Genomic DNA, 17,500 nt, shown 5'->3' with positions numbered 1-17,500 from the left:
CTCAAGTGGGCGGGTGGTGACTTCTTTAGGCTATTTAGTGTTGGCTTATTAGCTAATAACATATTTCTGTTGCTAATATTTTTAACCTTATTCTGTTCTGGATAGGTTGTGTGGCATAGTGCGGGCAGGGCCACGGTTCATGGAACGCGTGATGGCAACATAAGGCCTTTAGTCTTAGGCAGCATGGGCGTTTTGCTGCTTTATCGTACGCTCGTCCGTCTCCGAGCGGGAGCTGCTATCCAGGATGCTGTAGTGGTCATCACAGGAGCCAGCTCTGGCCTGGGGAAAGAGTGTGTGCGGGTTTTCCACGCCGCAGGAGCGCGACTGGTACTCTGTGGACGAGATGCCACCCGGCTACAGGCAGTGGTCCAGGAACTTGCAGAAAGCCTGTCAGATATTCGGCGACAGCAGACGAACCTTTGACCTGGCTGACACTGACGCAGTGCAGAGCGCAGCAGAAGAGGTGTTGAGGTGTTACGGCCAGGTGGAAGTCCTTGTCAATAATGCCGCTATCAGTTACCGCGGCAGCATCCTCGAGACGCATCTGTCGGTGCAGCGGAACGTCATGGATACAAATCACTTTGGGCCGGTCGCTCTTACACAAGCCATCCTGCCCTCCATGGTTCGCCGTCGCAGTGGCCATATCGTGGTCATCAGCAGTGTTCAGGGGAAAATAGCTATTCCTTACAGATCAGCTTATGCCGCCTCCAAGCATGCCACCCAGGCCTACTTTGACTGCTTGAGAGCAGAGGTAGAGCGCTACGGGGTCCTGGTGACCGTCATCAGCCCGGGTTACATCCGAACCAACTTGTCGCTCAATGCCATCACGGGGGACGGCTCCAAGTATGGAGTTTTAGACAAGACCACGGCGACGGGCCGAGACCCCGGGGACGTGGCCCGGGCAGTTCTGAAGGCCGTCCACCAGAGGAGCAAAGACGTCCTGCTGGCCGCGGCCTGCCCACCCTCGCCGTCTACCTCCGCACGCTGTGGCCCGCGCTCTTCTTCAGACTCATGTCCTCACACGCTCGCAAGGAAGAAGAACCTAAAGCTGAATGAGTCACAGAGATACGCAAGCGGTTGAAGCGCCATGTGTGAAGCTGTTAATAGGCTCTATTCACAGCAGCCATATTGGAAAGAAATTGGGCCTCTTCCTTACTTCCTTCACATGTGTTACCAATGATTCTAATGAAGGCTCTGTTCCATTTAGTGTAGCACAGTGGTTCTCAAACCTTTTAATTTCAAGGACCCCCTTAACTCTGAGTGTATACAAATGGAACCAAATGGACCCTTACGGGTCCATTTGGTTCTATTTGTGCATTCTCAGAGTTACACACCCGCAAGGGGCCATTTGGAACCCCCTCAGGGAACCATGAGGGTCCCTGGACCACACTTTGAGACCCACTGGTGTAGCAGAGTGTTTCCATTGATCGAACATGCACAATATCAGCACCCTGACTCTGTTTGACCAGAGTGGAACAGAGCCTTCATTAGTATCATTGGTAACACATGTGAAGGAAGTGAGAAGAGGCCCAATTTCTTTCCAATATGGCTGATGTGCATAGAGCCTATTGCAGGGGTCTTCGGCGTTTTTTGGGCCGGGGACTCCTTGGTTGAGAGAGAGATGAAGCAGGGACCCCCACTACATGTTGTGTGGAATTTTGTTGCAGATTCTGCTCTTTTGTGGATTTCATGGATGGCTTCGTGGACTTGTTTGATAGCACTGCCATGTTGGATTAGCCTCGCGTGGCCAGACAATATCACACGACACACTGCGTGGATATTAGTCTGGTCCCTATCAACGATAGATTTTTTTCCAAGGGGCGGTTTCAAAAAGATCCAAACGGACTCTATTGGTTAGACTTAAACCAATCAGAGTAGTGCTTCCTTGTACGAACCAATCAGAGAAGTGCTTCCTTGTTGATAAGCCCGCCCACATTTGAATACTGGGCCCTGGTTGGTCCCGCACAACCTCTGCGGGAGAGAAATAAATTCTCTATGGAGGGGGGCCAGACGTAATCTGCCGAGGGCTAAAGTGCATGCAATTTTGCAAAGGCAGATTCGTCTGGAACCAGGCTAATGTTGGATTCATGTTGGTGTGTGTTTTCAGACATTTAACCACTTGGACCATCAATACTTCGTAAAAACCTGACTTTTCACTCTGTACTTGGTCTGCTCTTTTTTACCCTCTGCACCAGGCCTCTTTGCCGCCCACTACCAGAACATTGTCTTTCATTGCATGTTGTTATCCGTCTGTGTTCCCTATCCAGCCTACAATACGTGATTCTCAAGATAAAGGGGACGAGGAGAGGACCATATTTGTTTGCAGGTTAGATATGGCTGTCATTTAACCTCGCGTCACCAGTCTTTCCACCTCGGAGGAAAGCCTGGTATGCGTTACTAAAGACCCATATGATCCGGTCTAGGCCACGCCTACTGAAAAAAAAAAGATCATCTTTCCGGATTGTCACGATCCGGTTTTGCGGTGCAGCTTTGTTTTGGTTCCCCAATCCCTATTTAAATGGAATAGAATTTCCCCGTGGGATAATACGGATAATACAGACGCTAAATAGTCTCCGGAAAGTACACTTACATTTATATTTAAAGAATCACACCCTGTGTGAAGAGAGTGGTGCCTTTGATGAGCCCCGTATTGATGTTGTCATCAATGTTTGTTTATTGGACATACGGACATACACACGGACACACAGACAAGTCAGATATAGGAGTGGTTGGCACCACTCAAAAATAAGCTAAACTAGGACCAGGAGACCTGGTACTGCCAGATCCCTAGTGGTTGAAATCTGAATGGCCGGACTTCGAGGAATTCAATTCTTTCGTCCCCATATATGGACGAAAGAGGGACAAGAGAGGGACAGACAATTATCCCCATATATGGACGAAAGAGGGACAGACAATTATCCCCATATATGGACGAAAGAGGGACAGACGAAGCCTCATGTAGGCCGACCCTCTGGGTCTGGCAACTACGCCGCATCATCAAGGATTTAATAGGACGGACCTATTTTGGGGTGACGTCTTTCCGGATTGTCGCGATCCGGTCGCCTGATGACGCGGATGACGCGCCTGGTGACGTAGGGCTACTTCCACTCCAGACCGGATCATAGACCCGAAAAGCTTTGCTTCCCAGGCTAGCTGTCATTAGTCAAACGTGCACATCATCGGTGGAATATCACTGACACACCCACATCCACAACAATGGGAATAATACTTGGGAATCTCTCTGCCGACGGAGAAGGTTTAGGGCAGTACAAAGCCTTCTTTCATTCACCATTATTCATAAGAAAAAAAGGTTTCCTTTAACAATGTCTACATACATGTATATACTATCCATTCCAAGGGTAGTGAAATATTACATTTTACAATCATAGACTTACTAGTCTTTCGTCATTGAGTTCATGAGATCCCGTCAACTAACATGAGTGTCTCTTTCAGACAAATAAACTAAATATTGAAAAATAAAGAACACCAGTTTGGCAGAGTGGCTATACCACTGTTCCCAAACACCCATTTGTGGGTCGCAGACACATTTTCATGGGTCACGAGTAAATATCCCTTATTAATTATTATTATTTAAAACACTTTTCTTTTTTTTATCTCCAAAAAAATCCACAAAATCTTTTGTGAATTCAAAACAAATTGAATAATTTTCCAAAAGAATTTCATGAATACATCAAAGACGTTTTTCTTTTTCTTTATTTACTAGGGATGCACCGATGTGACATTTTGGGCCGATATCGATATCCGATATAATATATTGCTGTTATGGCCGATAACCGATATAACCGATGTCGCTATGATCGATAAAAAAAAAAAGTTTTATCCATTCTGAAAAACGCGCGTGCTTAATAGCAGACATTTGTTTGTTGTTACTTGTTAGCACTTAGCACTCATTAGCATGCAGCTCTATAGCAACAAGTATTGCCAAACAGCGCCCAATTACTGCTATGTTTGTTCACCAACACGGTCGCGGAGGCTCTGCTTTTTGCCCAACGAGCACTTTAATAGGCTTCGCTCGGCTTACACACCTGAAGCAAATTAATTAACGAGTGGAGCAACACGCGAGCACCGAGCAGCGCTCACAACGACACACACTCAGCCTCTCTCTGTCTGAGTGAATGAGAGGCAGTCCGTACAACATGTGAAACCCGACACCTATTCCCCACCCAGACACACACACACACACACACACACACACACACAGACACACACACACACACACACACTCTTGAGTCCTGCAGCTGCAGCAGCGAGACACAGAGGCAATCATCGGCTGTTCACATCGGCGCAATTTTGATATCGGACCGATACCGATTAATTAAAAAACGACTATATCGGCCGATATATCGCGCATCCCTATTATTTACCCAGGGTAGTAGCCGAGAACAAGTGCTCATTTTCAGCAAGCCCTGCACATAGAAACACACAGACAGACACACACATTAAAACCTGGGAGCTGACAAGTAGTATACTATCTATCCTATGTACAGATTATTATTTTGATAAGGGTATATTGCTTAGACTGATGCTAGGGTATTATTTTGAAAGTACATTATTTAGACTAATGTTCTTGTTTTACTTGTGATCCTAGTTTACTGTCTCTCTCCATGTATGCGTTTACCTTGCTTATTGAAGTCGCGCAGGATAAGAGCGTCTTCTAAATGCCTGTATATGGGGATCTGCTGATTTGTGTTTTAGATCCGCTGTTCCGACGGACTTCCCACTGGGCGCATCACGCCCTCGGGTCCTCTGTGATGATCAGTACTATGATATCAGTATTGATGACATCAGAATCTCCATATTTGGACATAAAGGATACACACACACAGTCGGAAAGACAGATACGGAGATCTCCGTATACTGTATGGGCATAAAAGGGACACAGACAGACAGACAGAAATGGAGATAGATCTGACCTACTGCCCACTCACTCACTGACTCACTCCCACACTTTAGGGATTGCATTTTTTGCAAGAGTGGAATCATCCACTGCACATGTGATTAGCCTAGTTTTACCAGAGCCCTGTTGGTCAGCATTACCTGCTTCCACCTCTCACGACGAGGACGTAGGGTTGGACTTGGAGAGACAATGTTTTTATTATTTTTATCATTGGACACAGTGGGTCACTGAGTAAAAGCTATAGTCCTTCCCCGCAGCTGACCCCAGTTTGAGGTACTTGACTGCATATATCATGATATGCGCTCTTACTCAGTGAACCACCCCATGCGCCCCTTTTTATGTATTTTTATTTTCTTTTATGTTTTAGAATACAATTTACATCCTCTGATTCACATGAACAGATGACCAGCTGTTGTATTTGTATTCATTTTATTAGCGGCGCTAGCCGCTCTATACCTTTAGGTATAGAGCGGATATTAGCCCTCTATGCCTGGCTTTTGCGTCAACGTTCTGATTGGTCAGGTGCGTCAACGTTCTGATTGGTCAGGTGCGTCAACGTTCTGATTGGTCAGGTGCGCCAAAGTTGTGATTGGTCACTATTCATGACATCACTATGATGTCATGAATATAGAATTCGATGTCTATATAAACGATGACAATGACTTCATCTTATTATTCAATTGGCTAAAGTCTCCGTCTAGGTAAGTTATTTAAAGTTAATATGACGAATAGAAAGAGAAAGATACAAGAACAGATGAAGGGTGAATGTATAGAAAGTCTGAGTTCGGGACCCAGTCATCCGTTATGACAGAATGGTTTGATAGAGACGATCGAGAATCCAAGAGTCCGTTAAGGTTCTGATTGGTCAGGCCCGTCAAGGTTCTGATTGGTCAGGCCCGTCAAGGTTGTGATTTGTCAGGCAAGGGGACTATTCATGACATCACTATGATGTCAAGGTTTATTTTTTATTTCCTCATGTTTTTTTTTGTATATATTTTTATTTGGCTAAAGTCTCCTTCTAGGTAAGTTATTTAAAGTTAGATCCTCAATTTAACTTTATCTGTCGTCGACGCTCTGATTGGTCAGACCCGTCAACAAAGTGATTGGTCAAGCTTCACATGACACATGGCTATAAACACATTATAAACACATATCGATGACATAATGTATTCAAAGGCGCCGCTACCTTCACACAGGGTGTGATTTTTTTATTTATTGTTTGGTCGATATATTTTGGCAATTATTTAGAATTATGGAACCATTTACTGCCCTCCCCTCAGACGCAGCACAAGGTGGAGGGTTGATTCTTTCTGGATGTTGTAATCAGAAAGGGTGCGACCGTCTTCGAGTTGCTTTCCAGCAAAGATGAGCCTTTGCTGGTCAGGGGGAATACCTTCTTTATCCTGTATCTTCGCCTTGACGTTCTCAATGTTATCACTTCATTCAACCTCCAGGGTGATGGTCTTGCCAGTGAGTGTCTTGACGAAGATCTGCATTCCTCCCCTCAGACGCAGCACGAGGTGGAGGGTTGATTCTTTCTGGATGTTGTAATCAGAAAGGGTGCGACCGTCTTCGAGTTGCTTTCCAGCAAAGATGAGCCTTTGCTGGTCGGGGGGAATGCCTTCTTTATCCTGTATTTTGGCCTTGACATTCTCAATGTTATCACTTGGTTCAACCTCCAGGGTGATGGTCTTGCCAGTGAGCGTCTTGACGAAGATCTGCATTCCTCCCCTCAGACGCAGCACGAGGTGGAGGGTTGATTCCTTCTGGATGTTGTAATCAGAAAGGGTGCGACCGTCTTCGAGTTGCTTTCCAGCAAAGATGAGCCTTTGCTGGTCGGGGGGAATGCCTTCTTTATCCTGTATTTTGGCCTTGACATTCTCAATGTTATCACTTGGTTCAACCTCCAGGGTGATGGTCTTGCCAGTGAGCGTCTTGACGAAGATCTGCATTCCTCCCCTCAGACGCAGCACGAGGTGGAGGGTTGATTCTTTCTGGATGTTGTAGTCAGAAAGGGTGCGACCATCTTCGAGTTGCTTTCCAGCAAAGATGAGCCTTTGCTGGTCAGGGGGAATGCCTTCTTTATCCTGTATCTTTGCCTTGACGTTCTCGATGTTATCACTTGGTTCAACCTCCAGGGTGATGGTCTTACCAGTGAGGGTCTTGACGAAGATCTGCATTCCTCCCCTCAGACGCAGCACAAGGTGGAGGGTTGATTCTTTCTGGATGTTGTAGTCAGAAAGGGTGCGACCATCTTCGAGTTGCTTGCCAGCAAATATGAGCCTCTGCTGGTCGGGGGGAATGCCTTCTTTATCCTGTATTTTGGCCTTGACATTCTCAATGTTATCACTTGGTTCAACCTCCAGGGTGATGGTCTTGCCAGTGAGGGTCTTGACGAAGATCTGCATGTTTTCGCAGTTTGAGTGACTAGCCGTAAGAGAATCTAGAACATTTGTTATATGAAACAAACACTTAACTCACACTAACTGAATGTCTTGCACTGTCTGTCTCTCTTTTATGTAGGTGGTAATATCACAAATCACAGTGATGTCACAGTTCCTTGTATGTTTATTGGCTGAGAGGCATTGTCAATGTCTCCAAAATTAGAAATGCTAGACTGGACTTGGACCTCAGTGTACCACCACCACCACCACAACAACTCAAGTGGGCTGTTGGTGACATCTACAGGCTATTTAGTGTTGGCTTATTAGCTAACCCTAAACCCTGAGGAAGACTTTACTGTCGAAGCGTTTATTTTTAATTAACGTTTTGCATCGCGGCTAAGAGCTGTGTGGCCTCATCCTTTGTCAACACTGTTACCTGCCGTGGCCAGCACCTCATCAACACAGGTGTGCTCTCTCTTCTCTTTTTGGCTTCTTAGCTAATAACATATTTCTGTTGCTAGTATTATAAACCTTATTATCTTCTGGATAGGTTGTGTGGCGTAACGGGGGCGGGGCCACGGCTCATGGAGCGTGTGATGGCAGCAGGCGGCATGTTGCCTTTGGTCTTAGGCAGCGTCGGCGTTTTGCTTCTTTATCGTATGCTCGTCCGTCTCCGAGCGGGAGCTACTATCCAGGATGCTGTAGTGGTCGTCACAGGAGCCAGCTCTGGCCTGGGGAAAGAGTGCGCGCGTGTTTTCCACGCCGCAGGAGCTCGACTGGTACTCTGTGGACGAGAGGCCACCCGGCTACAGGCAGTGGTCCAGGAACTTGCAGAAAGCCTGTCAGACATTCGGCGACAGCAGACGCACACCCCCTGCGTGGTGACCTTTGACCTGGCTGACACCGACGCAGTGCAGAGCGCAGCAGAAGAGGTGTTGAGGTGTTACGGCCAGGTGGACGTCCTCGTCAATAATGCCGGCATCAGCTACCGGGGCAGCATCCTCGAGACGCATCTGTCGGTGCAGCGGAACGTCATGGATACAAATCACTTTGGGCCGGTCGCTCTTACACAAGCCATCCTGCCCTCCATGGTTTGCCGTGGCAGTGGTCATATCGTGGTCATCAGCAGTGTTCAGGGGAAAATAGCTATTCCTTACAGATCAGCGTATGCCGCCTCCAAGCATGCCACCCAGGCCTACTTTGACTGCTTGAGAGCAGAGGTAGAGCGCTACGGGGTCCCAGTGACCGTCATCAGCCCTGGTTACATCCGAACCAACCTGTCGCTCAATGCCGTCACCGGGGACGGCTCCAAGTATGGAGTTTTAGACGAGACCACGGCGACGGGCCGAGACCCTGGCGACGTGGCCCGGGCAGTTCTGAAGGCTGTCCGTCAGAGGAGTAAAGACGTCCTGCTGGCCGAGGCGCTGCCCACCCTTGCCGTCTACCTCCGCACGCTGTGGCCCGCACTCTTCTTCAAACTCATGTCCTCACGCGCTCGCAAGGAAGAAACGCCTAAAGCTGAATGAGACACAGAGGTACGCGGTTGAAGCGGCATGTGTGAAGCTGTTAATAGGCTTCATGCACAGCAGCCATATTGGAAATAAATTGGGCCTCTTCCTTACTTCCTTCATAACTCTGAGTGTATACAAATGGAACACAGAGCATGTGGGTTCAAGTAAAAAAGAAAAGAAAAAAGTAAAAAGGGATTGTTTAACAGTGTTTACATACATTTATATACCATATCCATTCCAAGGGTGGTGAAATATTACATTTTACAATCATAGACTTACTAGTCTTTCTTCATTGAGTTCATGAGATTCCCGTCAACTTACATGAGTGTCTCTTTCAGACAAATAAACTTCAGAATAAATTGCACCAGCCTACTTGGGAACGATACGGGAACAATACAAGTTAGTCGGGAACAATACAATCTAGGAATGCATGCCCCACTCGGTTATGCAATACCTGTCATCAGAGTACCAGTTGTACCTGTCTGTGTCCCGTTTATGCCCTTATATGGAGATCTCTGTATATTTCTAGCTGTTTGTCCATCTGTGTACCTTTTATGGCAATATATGGAGACCCCTGATGTCATCAATGGATACCTATCGGTCGGTTTGGCCAGATCTCCATATATGCCTATGTATGGCAATATCGGCCGGATGGGCAGTTCTGGACAACCTTCCATCTGACCGACTCAACGGCGAGCACCGCACTCCTTCGGGTTCTCTCCGATGCGTGTGTCAAGTTTTAGATGCTTATGTAGTTTTTTTAATTCTTTTTTTACCCAGGGTAGTAGCTAAGCACAAGTGCTCATTTTCAGCCACGTCCTGCACATAGAAACACACAGACACACACATTAATAGCATATAGTAGCAACTTTCCAGGAATAGAAAGCCTGCAGTTTCTATTAGCTTATTCCCCATTGATGATAGGCTATTATTGGGCATACGTTTGTCCCCCTTTTGATAAAAAATAAAGGCAGGAGGATAATAATAATAGTAATGGCATTAAAACAATGCAAAAAAAAAATATATATATTTTTATTTATTTGTTTTAATCAACTAGTCGACTAGTTGGTGAAAGCCCTACTGTATACCGATGATGTCACTGGTAGGCGGGTTTCTGAAATGTCCACAGCGAGACACAGAGTGAGTAGACGAAAACGGTACCATTTTATAATGAGCATTAGTGAGGACCAATTATAATGTCTTCTTTTAATTATTATAATATGTGTTTTTGTACGGAGTGAAGACCCACTCTTGCTGCCCTTCCACCGAATAGCATTCGTTTTCTGGTTCCATTCAAGATGGTGGGTTTGAATTAGCTGAAAGAGTGACTTCAAAACTGGTCTGTAGGAACTAATGGGTGACGTCACGGCTCCCTTCGTCCATTATTATGGTTGTGTTGTGGTTGTTATCTAATCTCTTGCTGGTGTTTTCCACGCAGGCCAAATATAAAGAAGCAGGGAAGAAGACCACAGCCAGCAGTCTATACCATCTGTTACCCGAAACAATGGATACCCAACACGCTAAAGAGGCCACTGAGTTACAGAGCCAGGTACACGCACACACACACACACGCGCGCACGCACACACACACACACACACACACACACACACACACACACACACACACACACACACACACACACACACACACACACACACACACACTCACACTCACACTCACACTCACACCCTTATCCTTGTTTATCTACTTATATTTGTTTCCCATGGTGGGTTTCTAGAGGTTAATTGTACTCTCAGGCTGGTTTCACAATTGGTACGATTGCTCCTCTCCTCTCCTCTCCTCTCCTCTCCTCTCCTCTCCTCTCCTCTCCTCCCCAGGTCAAGTATAAAGAAGGCAGTAAGAAGGAGTTGAGTTCTAATCTTTACTCTCTGCTTCCTGAGACGGCTGAGATGCAGTTTGTTAAATCTGTCATGGACTTACAGAGTAACGTGAGTAGAAACATTACATTTGTTTTGATTGATTGATTGAATACTTTATTAGAAGTTTGCAGAAAAAAACACATGAAAGTACGGTTCAATACAAGGTCAGCTAATAGGAATTAAAAGACCCAAGAAAGCCATTGGCTTGTTTCCATTGGGGTCCTTTGTACTCAATTCATAGTGACAGTAAATCACAGACAGAAATACACTACTATGCAGAACATCATATAAGCAGTTTTTAAAAAAAGAAAATATGTTCAGTAAACAGTTTGAGGTGGGGGGCTGGTTTGACTAAAATAATGTTTTCAGGCCCTAATTAACTGGTCAGTAGCGCATGGTCTAAAACACATGGTGCAAGCACATCTGGGCATGTCCAACTCTGCTTGTTAAACGGCGCATAATCTGGGAACAAAGTAAGGAATGTACAAAGTGGGTGTAGGTTTAGTCTATGAATTAGTAATTGGTGTGTTTTGCCCGTAGCATTAATCAAAGCAATCAGTGTAATCTCCCATTGCCTTTAAGAGCCAAGTGCTCCTGCACCTTGCAAATTGGTATTTAAATAAGATAAATAAGATTGGACAAGTTGGAGGACAAGCGAGAACTGTTTTCCTGATGAGTTAACGGATCTGCTCACACACGTGTCCAGTCTGTCCACGCCTTCTGGAATCACCTGAATGCAGTGTTGATTTCGTCGACTAAAACTATGACGAAAAATGTTGGTTGACTACCTTTTTTCACTGACGAAAAACTAAATAAAAACTAAGCTATGATGACTAAAACTAAGACTAAATATATTGACAATTTTGTCAACAAATAAAAACTACCGGTAGACTAAAATGTAAGGGAGTGACTAGTGGAGAAGAGATCCAGTAGAACTAAAAGACAAGTCATTTTATATTTGTTTGCACTGGAGTGTTGTGCTCTGAAAATCACAACGCGTCACGCTGCGACGCGTTGTGAACTTGTAGATCGCCTATTTTCAGCATGCAACCAAGTAACATCAGCCATTACGACACCATCAAGGCCCGCCAAAATACATTTTAGTCGACTAAAAAAACTAAAACATTTCAGGTGACTAAAATATGACTAAAACTAAATGGAATTTTATTCAAAAGACTGACTAAAACTAAATCAAAATGTGCTGTCAAAATCAACACTGGCCGTCCAGTGCCGACAGCATTAGGAGACGCTTTCAGCATAACCTCGGAACCTTGGAAAATAAATGCTCGCCACTCACCGCAAATGGAGCAAAAGTGGAAACGGGAGGTGGAATACTACTATCTCTTTGACTGCCAAAAACGGGAATTCCCGTCCGATGGTACTATGGCTATCATGACCAATGACGGAAAAACGGGAATTATTAATAAATAAATACATAAATAAATAAAAATTTTAATATATATTTTTTCTTAATATATATATTTTTTTTCTTGTTTTTTTTTGTTTATCTCAAAGCAACTAGGAGATAACGCTATCCAAAAAATTGCTGCTCCATTCACTTCAATGTTAAAAATCAAACGGAGGAAAAATGCACCATTTTCCTGGCACTGGGACGACACAGTCTGAAATAAGTCTGGCAATGAAAGAGCTATTGAGGCACATGTTCAGAGTCATGCATCAGAATATGTGTGCTGTTTTGCACTGAGTGTAAGATAGGGCCCTTAACCACGTCTTGTCCACATCTACGTGGTTGTTATTGATATCGTGCTACTATGTTTTATGACGATATTTATCTCTTGTGTGTGTGTGTGTGTGTGTGTGTGTGTGTGTGTGTGTGTGTGTGTGTGTGTGTGTGCGCGTGTGCGTGTGCGCGCGCCACAGAACAAGTACAAGCAGAAGGGGAAGCAGGAGATCAGTACCTGTGTTTTCCATCAGATGCCAGAAACCCTGGAGACGGAGTTTGCTAAACACATCTTAGAACTACAGGGTCAGGTGTGTGTGTTTTTACGATTCACAATTGTAGGCATTTATCAGACGATCTTAACCAGAGCAAATAACAAAGTGCATGGTCAGAATAAAGCCTGATGTATATTACTTGGTAAGCACCGGTGTCACGCACAGACAATACCTGATTGGCTATTTTCGGTCTGTGTCAACAGCGTACAAAGTAATTTTAACCCATTTAGACCTGAGGCAGATTTTACAAAAACCTTCTAAATCAGTAGTTCTCACACTTTCAAGATTTTTCGAAAATGTTCAAAAATAGCAGATGTACAAGCTCGCAGCATGGCACAAAGTGATGCGCTGTGAGCTTGTAGATCTGCTATTTATTAATAGCCAACGCAAAATCTAAAATGACAAATACTTTCCCGGTTTTAAACTTAGACTTAAGAGACATGAACCTGGAGCCTAATTTATAGTCCCTATAGTGTGATGGCATTGCTTGCCAACAAGAACGTGTGTGTGTGTGTGTGTGTGTGTGTGTGTGTGTGTGTGTGTGTGTGTGTGTGTGTGTGTGTGTGTTGTTACATTATGCAGTACAAGACGGACAAAGAGGATCTGTCCAGTACTCTGTACTCGCTGCTTCCCGAAACCCTGCAGACCCAGTTCGTTAAAGAGATGGCTGACACTCACAGTGAGGTGGGTAACTCTGTAATCATAATTTGATGCCTGGTCAGGTACCCAGGCCCGGCTTCACACGCGGGCTTTAGGGCTGCAGCCCTTGGCACCAAGCTCTGGCGGGGGGGGGGGTACCAAACACCAGTGATGGAAAGTAACTAAGTACATGTACTTAAGTACTGTACTTAACACATTGGCCCTCATTTATCAACGCAGCGTATAAACCGGCGTATATTTTTCCATATATTCGGCCGTACACCAACGTCGAAGTCACATTTATCAACGCATCCTACACAGCTGATCCGAGCTTACACTTGGTCCTAGCGTTGATAAATGTCACGGCTGAAACGAGCGTCATTTAAATAACACGCCCTTAAATATTCTCAAAAACGCCCCGATTTTACGACATGAAGACGAACCAGAATACGACCAAAGACATGAAAAGCCAATAAGAAACAGTCCCCCCCCCACCCCCGCCCCCCCCCCCCCCCCCCCCCCCCCCGCTGGCCTCACCGCACACGCACATGCACACGCCTCTCTCTCTTGCTCTCTCGCTCTCTCTCTCTCTCTCTCTCTCACACACACACACACACACACACGTGCCCGCCCAACTTTGTCTTTCATGTCCATGTCCGTAGCGTAGCGGTACATGAGACTCGGGCGGAATGCAGTGATTCCGTGCTGCCACGTTAATATCGGAGCGTCGGGTTTATATCCTTACCCCAGCCAGGTTGTGTAGCCTACATAACTCTCTATGACATAACTCCATAACATAGGACAAGCCACTGTAAGTTTGTAGACCTCACTGTCCATGAAAAGGTGGCCGCCGGCGCAAAAGCGCTCGTATATTTTTGAAAATAGCAGATCTACAAGCTCACAACACGTCGCGATGCAACGCTGGCTTGTGAGCTTGTATATCTGCTATTTTCAATACAGACAGATCTACAATCTTATCTGAATGACTGTTAAAGCAGTTTGTTTAAATTACTTTATAAAATAATATATTTTTACAGCGATTATTTATTAGTGTAGATATACACATTTAGGACTAGGAGTGGATTATGTGTCCAGATGCTTGTCAGACGGTGAGACACTGCTGCTCCGCAGCTCTAGGATGGAATAAACGGGCGCAGCCAACGTCAACAACTGGTCTCGACCAGACGTGAGATCTCAGCGTACCGTAGGAAAAAGCCCACGTCAGGATTTATTGATAAATGCCGAAAGGTGCGGTGATTACGCCGTACGCTCATTATTCGGGCTGCACCGCGTTGATAAATGAGGGCCATTGTGTGCCAGAGGTTTATTAAAATAGGGTACGTTCAGTGCCAGCATATCTTCCATCCACTTACGTTGATATGTTTCGTGCTGTAGAAGCCCCAACGCGGAAGTGCATGTAAACAAAGCGTGCGTGCGAGACGCCTGGAACGCCTGGAACAATAATATTTCTAACGCGATCCTCCACTGCAGAGTGATCGCCGATCGAAAACGGCTCACTTCCACCACGTTAAAAAGAAATGGAGATATTAAGCTTTTATTCAAGGAGTTAACATTGGAGCGGCCGAGCGGAAGCATTTTTGACATGGATCGACATCCGGCCTCTCCTTCTCAGAGACTCCTTGGATGATCCCAAAGCCCCACGTGGGCCCCACGTATAACAAAAAAAATCACACCCTTTGTGAAGGTAGCGGCGCCTTTGATACATTATGTCATCGATATGTGTTTATAATGTGTTTATAGCCATGTGTCACGTGAAGCTTGACCAATCACTTTGTTGACGGGTCTGACCAATCAGACCGTTGACGGGTCTGACCAATCAGAACGTTGACGGGTCTGACCAATCAGAACGTTGACGGTGAACACGGACAAAGTCAGGTATAGAGCAGGATCCGTATAGAGCGGCTAGCGCCGCAAAAAATGGGCCAAAAACGGTCCGGACCGTTTATGGCACTCAATGTGTTAAAGGGCAAGACCACTTTGGTAGAGGTCTGGGTTGTATAGTTACCTCGCCATGATGTTACTCCAAAGGTGGACAAGAAATCAAAAATAATTGCTCCATTGTTTAGAAATTGATCATTCAAAATATGCTCCCCATTGACTTACATTGTACAGTAAAACAGCTCTCAAAGTCGCTCTTTTAGCATGTAAACGAACATAAACAAAGTTGATTCAGACAATATAGAACATCATCAAACCCAGTACTGTTTTTTTTTTTTATAAAAATGTCAACTTACTGTTGATTTTGCCATTTTTAATAAGTAGAAAACCCGGACTGGATCGGCGGATCCGGATCCGGATCTTCAAATAGTAAAATCAACAGGAAGTTGACATTTTTATTAAAAAAACAAACAGTACTGGGTTTGGTGATGTTCTATATTGTCTGAATCAACTACGTTTGGGTTCATTTATGTGCTAAAAGAGTGACTTTGAGAGCTGTTTTACCGTACAATGTAAGTCAATGAGGAGCATATTTTGAATTATCAATTTCTAATCAATGGAGCAATTATTTTTTATTTCTTGCCCACCTTTGGGGTTACATCATGGCAAGGTAACTACACAACCCAAACCTCTACCAAAGTGGTCTTACCCTTTAAGTACAATTTTGAGTTTGACTTTTTACTTTACTAGAGTATTTCCAATTTGCAATACATTTACTTTATATTTACATCCCAGAGGCAAATATTGTACTACGTTGCTGAAGTAGCGTTAAAAGGGTGCCGAAACGCGATGCGGCGGCAGCACCCGTCGCCCCGCTGGCATGAAGCGAAAGGTTTCTTTTGCAGTCGCTGCAGCGGCGGCCAGTCGCCCACATAGCAACCGTTTCATCAGCAAGTGACATATGACACCGCTTGAGATTGACAGAAACAGACTCTAGTGCAACTCTGTGGAAAGTACAACGTTTTAAACTAGCAGTTGTAGATGTGACATGAATCTGAAACAGTGCAGTAGAAAGCATTTTCAGACAAGCCTCTCCTACGCAGAGGGCTGGAGCGACAAGCCCACCTTTGGCAAACATTTTGGCGCACACGGGTACCTGCACCTGCAACGCGGTGTTGTTTGATGTAGTTTGATGTTGTTTGTGTTTTCAGAGCAAATATAAGGAGGCTGGGAAGAAGGATCTGGTGAACTCGCTGTACTCTGTACTGTCAGAGACCAAAGACAGTCAACATGCCAAGGAAATGTCTCATCTACACAGTGAGGTAGGTGCGTGTGTGCGTGCATGTGTACGTGCGTGTGTGCGTGCGTGCGTGGACACAAATGTGTGTGTGCGTGTGTGTTTACAGGTTTTTGTTTGTGTGTTGTCTCTCATATGTCCTATAACATTTAAAGGTAGGGTGAGTGATTTTCTTTGGATTAAACAGAAAATGTATTTTCAGGTCGGAATACCAATTTATCCGATCAGGAGAGAGAACTCAGTCAGTATACAGATTAAACAAGTGGGTCCTCCTCCTGATTGGCTGAAATGTTGTCACCTACCTGAAAATGTATTTTCTGTTTATCATAGAGATGGAGAGACAGGGAGACCCCTGTTACTGATACGCCGTTGAAAATAGCATGTCTCGCCAAAGTTGCATCACAGCAACAGGAGCCGAGATACAGAATATTTCCCAAATACTTTAACCAGGAAGTGAATAGAGAGTGAATAAAAGACGTTTTAAAACGTCTTTGGCAGTGTTAATAGTCTTTTATGTTAGGTGAATACAGTGTGAACGTGTTGATGTTGTGTCAGGTCGCAAAAATTAATCAAACGTCTGTGTGTCGTTTGCGTTTGCAGAAGGACTACCGTGCACAGAGCAAGAAGGAGGCAGAGACGAGTCTGTACTCCCACATGCCTCAGACCATCGAGACGGTGCTCAACAAAGAACTGTCCAGGAACCAGAGCGATGTGAGGACACACACCTTAACTCTGACACGCAGTATTAGATAGAACACAGAGAGATACGAGCCAACTCTAACCCAGAGCCAAAAGTAGTTAACCATTCAATCCGGGAACGCATCTGTGTCACTTTAGATTTCTACTGCTATTCAAAAATAGCAGATATACAAGCTCATAGCGCAAGTGGGAAAAAGCACTGAGTGCCGCGCACGCTATGAGCTTGAAGATCTGCTATTTTTGGAAAAATCTTGAAAATGTGTGCAAATCTTTGAATATATATATATTTTTAAAGCAAACATTTGTAACTCAAATC

General features: G+C 44.9%; 3 protein-coding genes and 1 pseudogene across 5 annotated transcripts in view; all 4 read left to right on the top strand.

The window, feature by feature from the left end:
• Window positions 1–17,500, top strand: part of nebl (nebulette) — a 155,742-nt gene that overhangs the window by 111,962 nt on the left and 26,280 nt on the right. The window lies entirely within an intron of this gene.
• On the top strand, window positions 140–1,056 carry LOC311039421 (dehydrogenase/reductase SDR family member 7B-like; annotated as a pseudogene). Its single transcript has one exon. The product of its transcript is annotated as a dehydrogenase/reductase SDR family member 7B-like (transcript).
• LOC311039419 (dehydrogenase/reductase SDR family member 7B-like) lies at window positions 7,887–8,828 on the top strand (the record flags this gene model as incomplete). Its single annotated transcript, XM_084049300.1, has 1 exon — window positions 7,887–8,828. One exon carries the CDS (start codon window positions 7,887–7,889, stop codon window positions 8,826–8,828), a length of 942 nt encoding a protein of 313 aa, XP_083905426.1.
• Window positions 10,318–17,500, top strand: part of LOC311039038 (uncharacterized protein) — a gene marked incomplete at its 5' end in the record, with an annotated part of 25,642 nt that continues 18,459 nt past the window's right edge. The window contains 5 exons of the mRNA XM_084048680.1: window positions 10,318–10,362; window positions 10,653–10,763; window positions 12,576–12,686; window positions 16,400–16,510; window positions 17,086–17,196. Coding sequence (XP_083904806.1) covers window positions 10,318–10,362; window positions 10,653–10,763; window positions 12,576–12,686; window positions 16,400–16,510; window positions 17,086–17,196 — 489 coding nt within the window. The remainder of the gene's footprint in view (window positions 10,363–10,652; window positions 10,764–12,575; window positions 12,687–16,399; window positions 16,511–17,085; window positions 17,197–17,500) is intronic.

This window comes from Gymnoscopelus microlampas (assembly GCF_963454915.1).
Source record: "Gymnoscopelus microlampas genome assembly, chromosome: 22".
Taxonomy (NCBI): Eukaryota; Metazoa; Chordata; class Actinopteri; order Myctophiformes; family Myctophidae; genus Gymnoscopelus; species Gymnoscopelus microlampas.
Note: the sequence above shows the minus strand (reverse complement) of the source record. Positions and strands in the feature narration are given on the sequence as shown.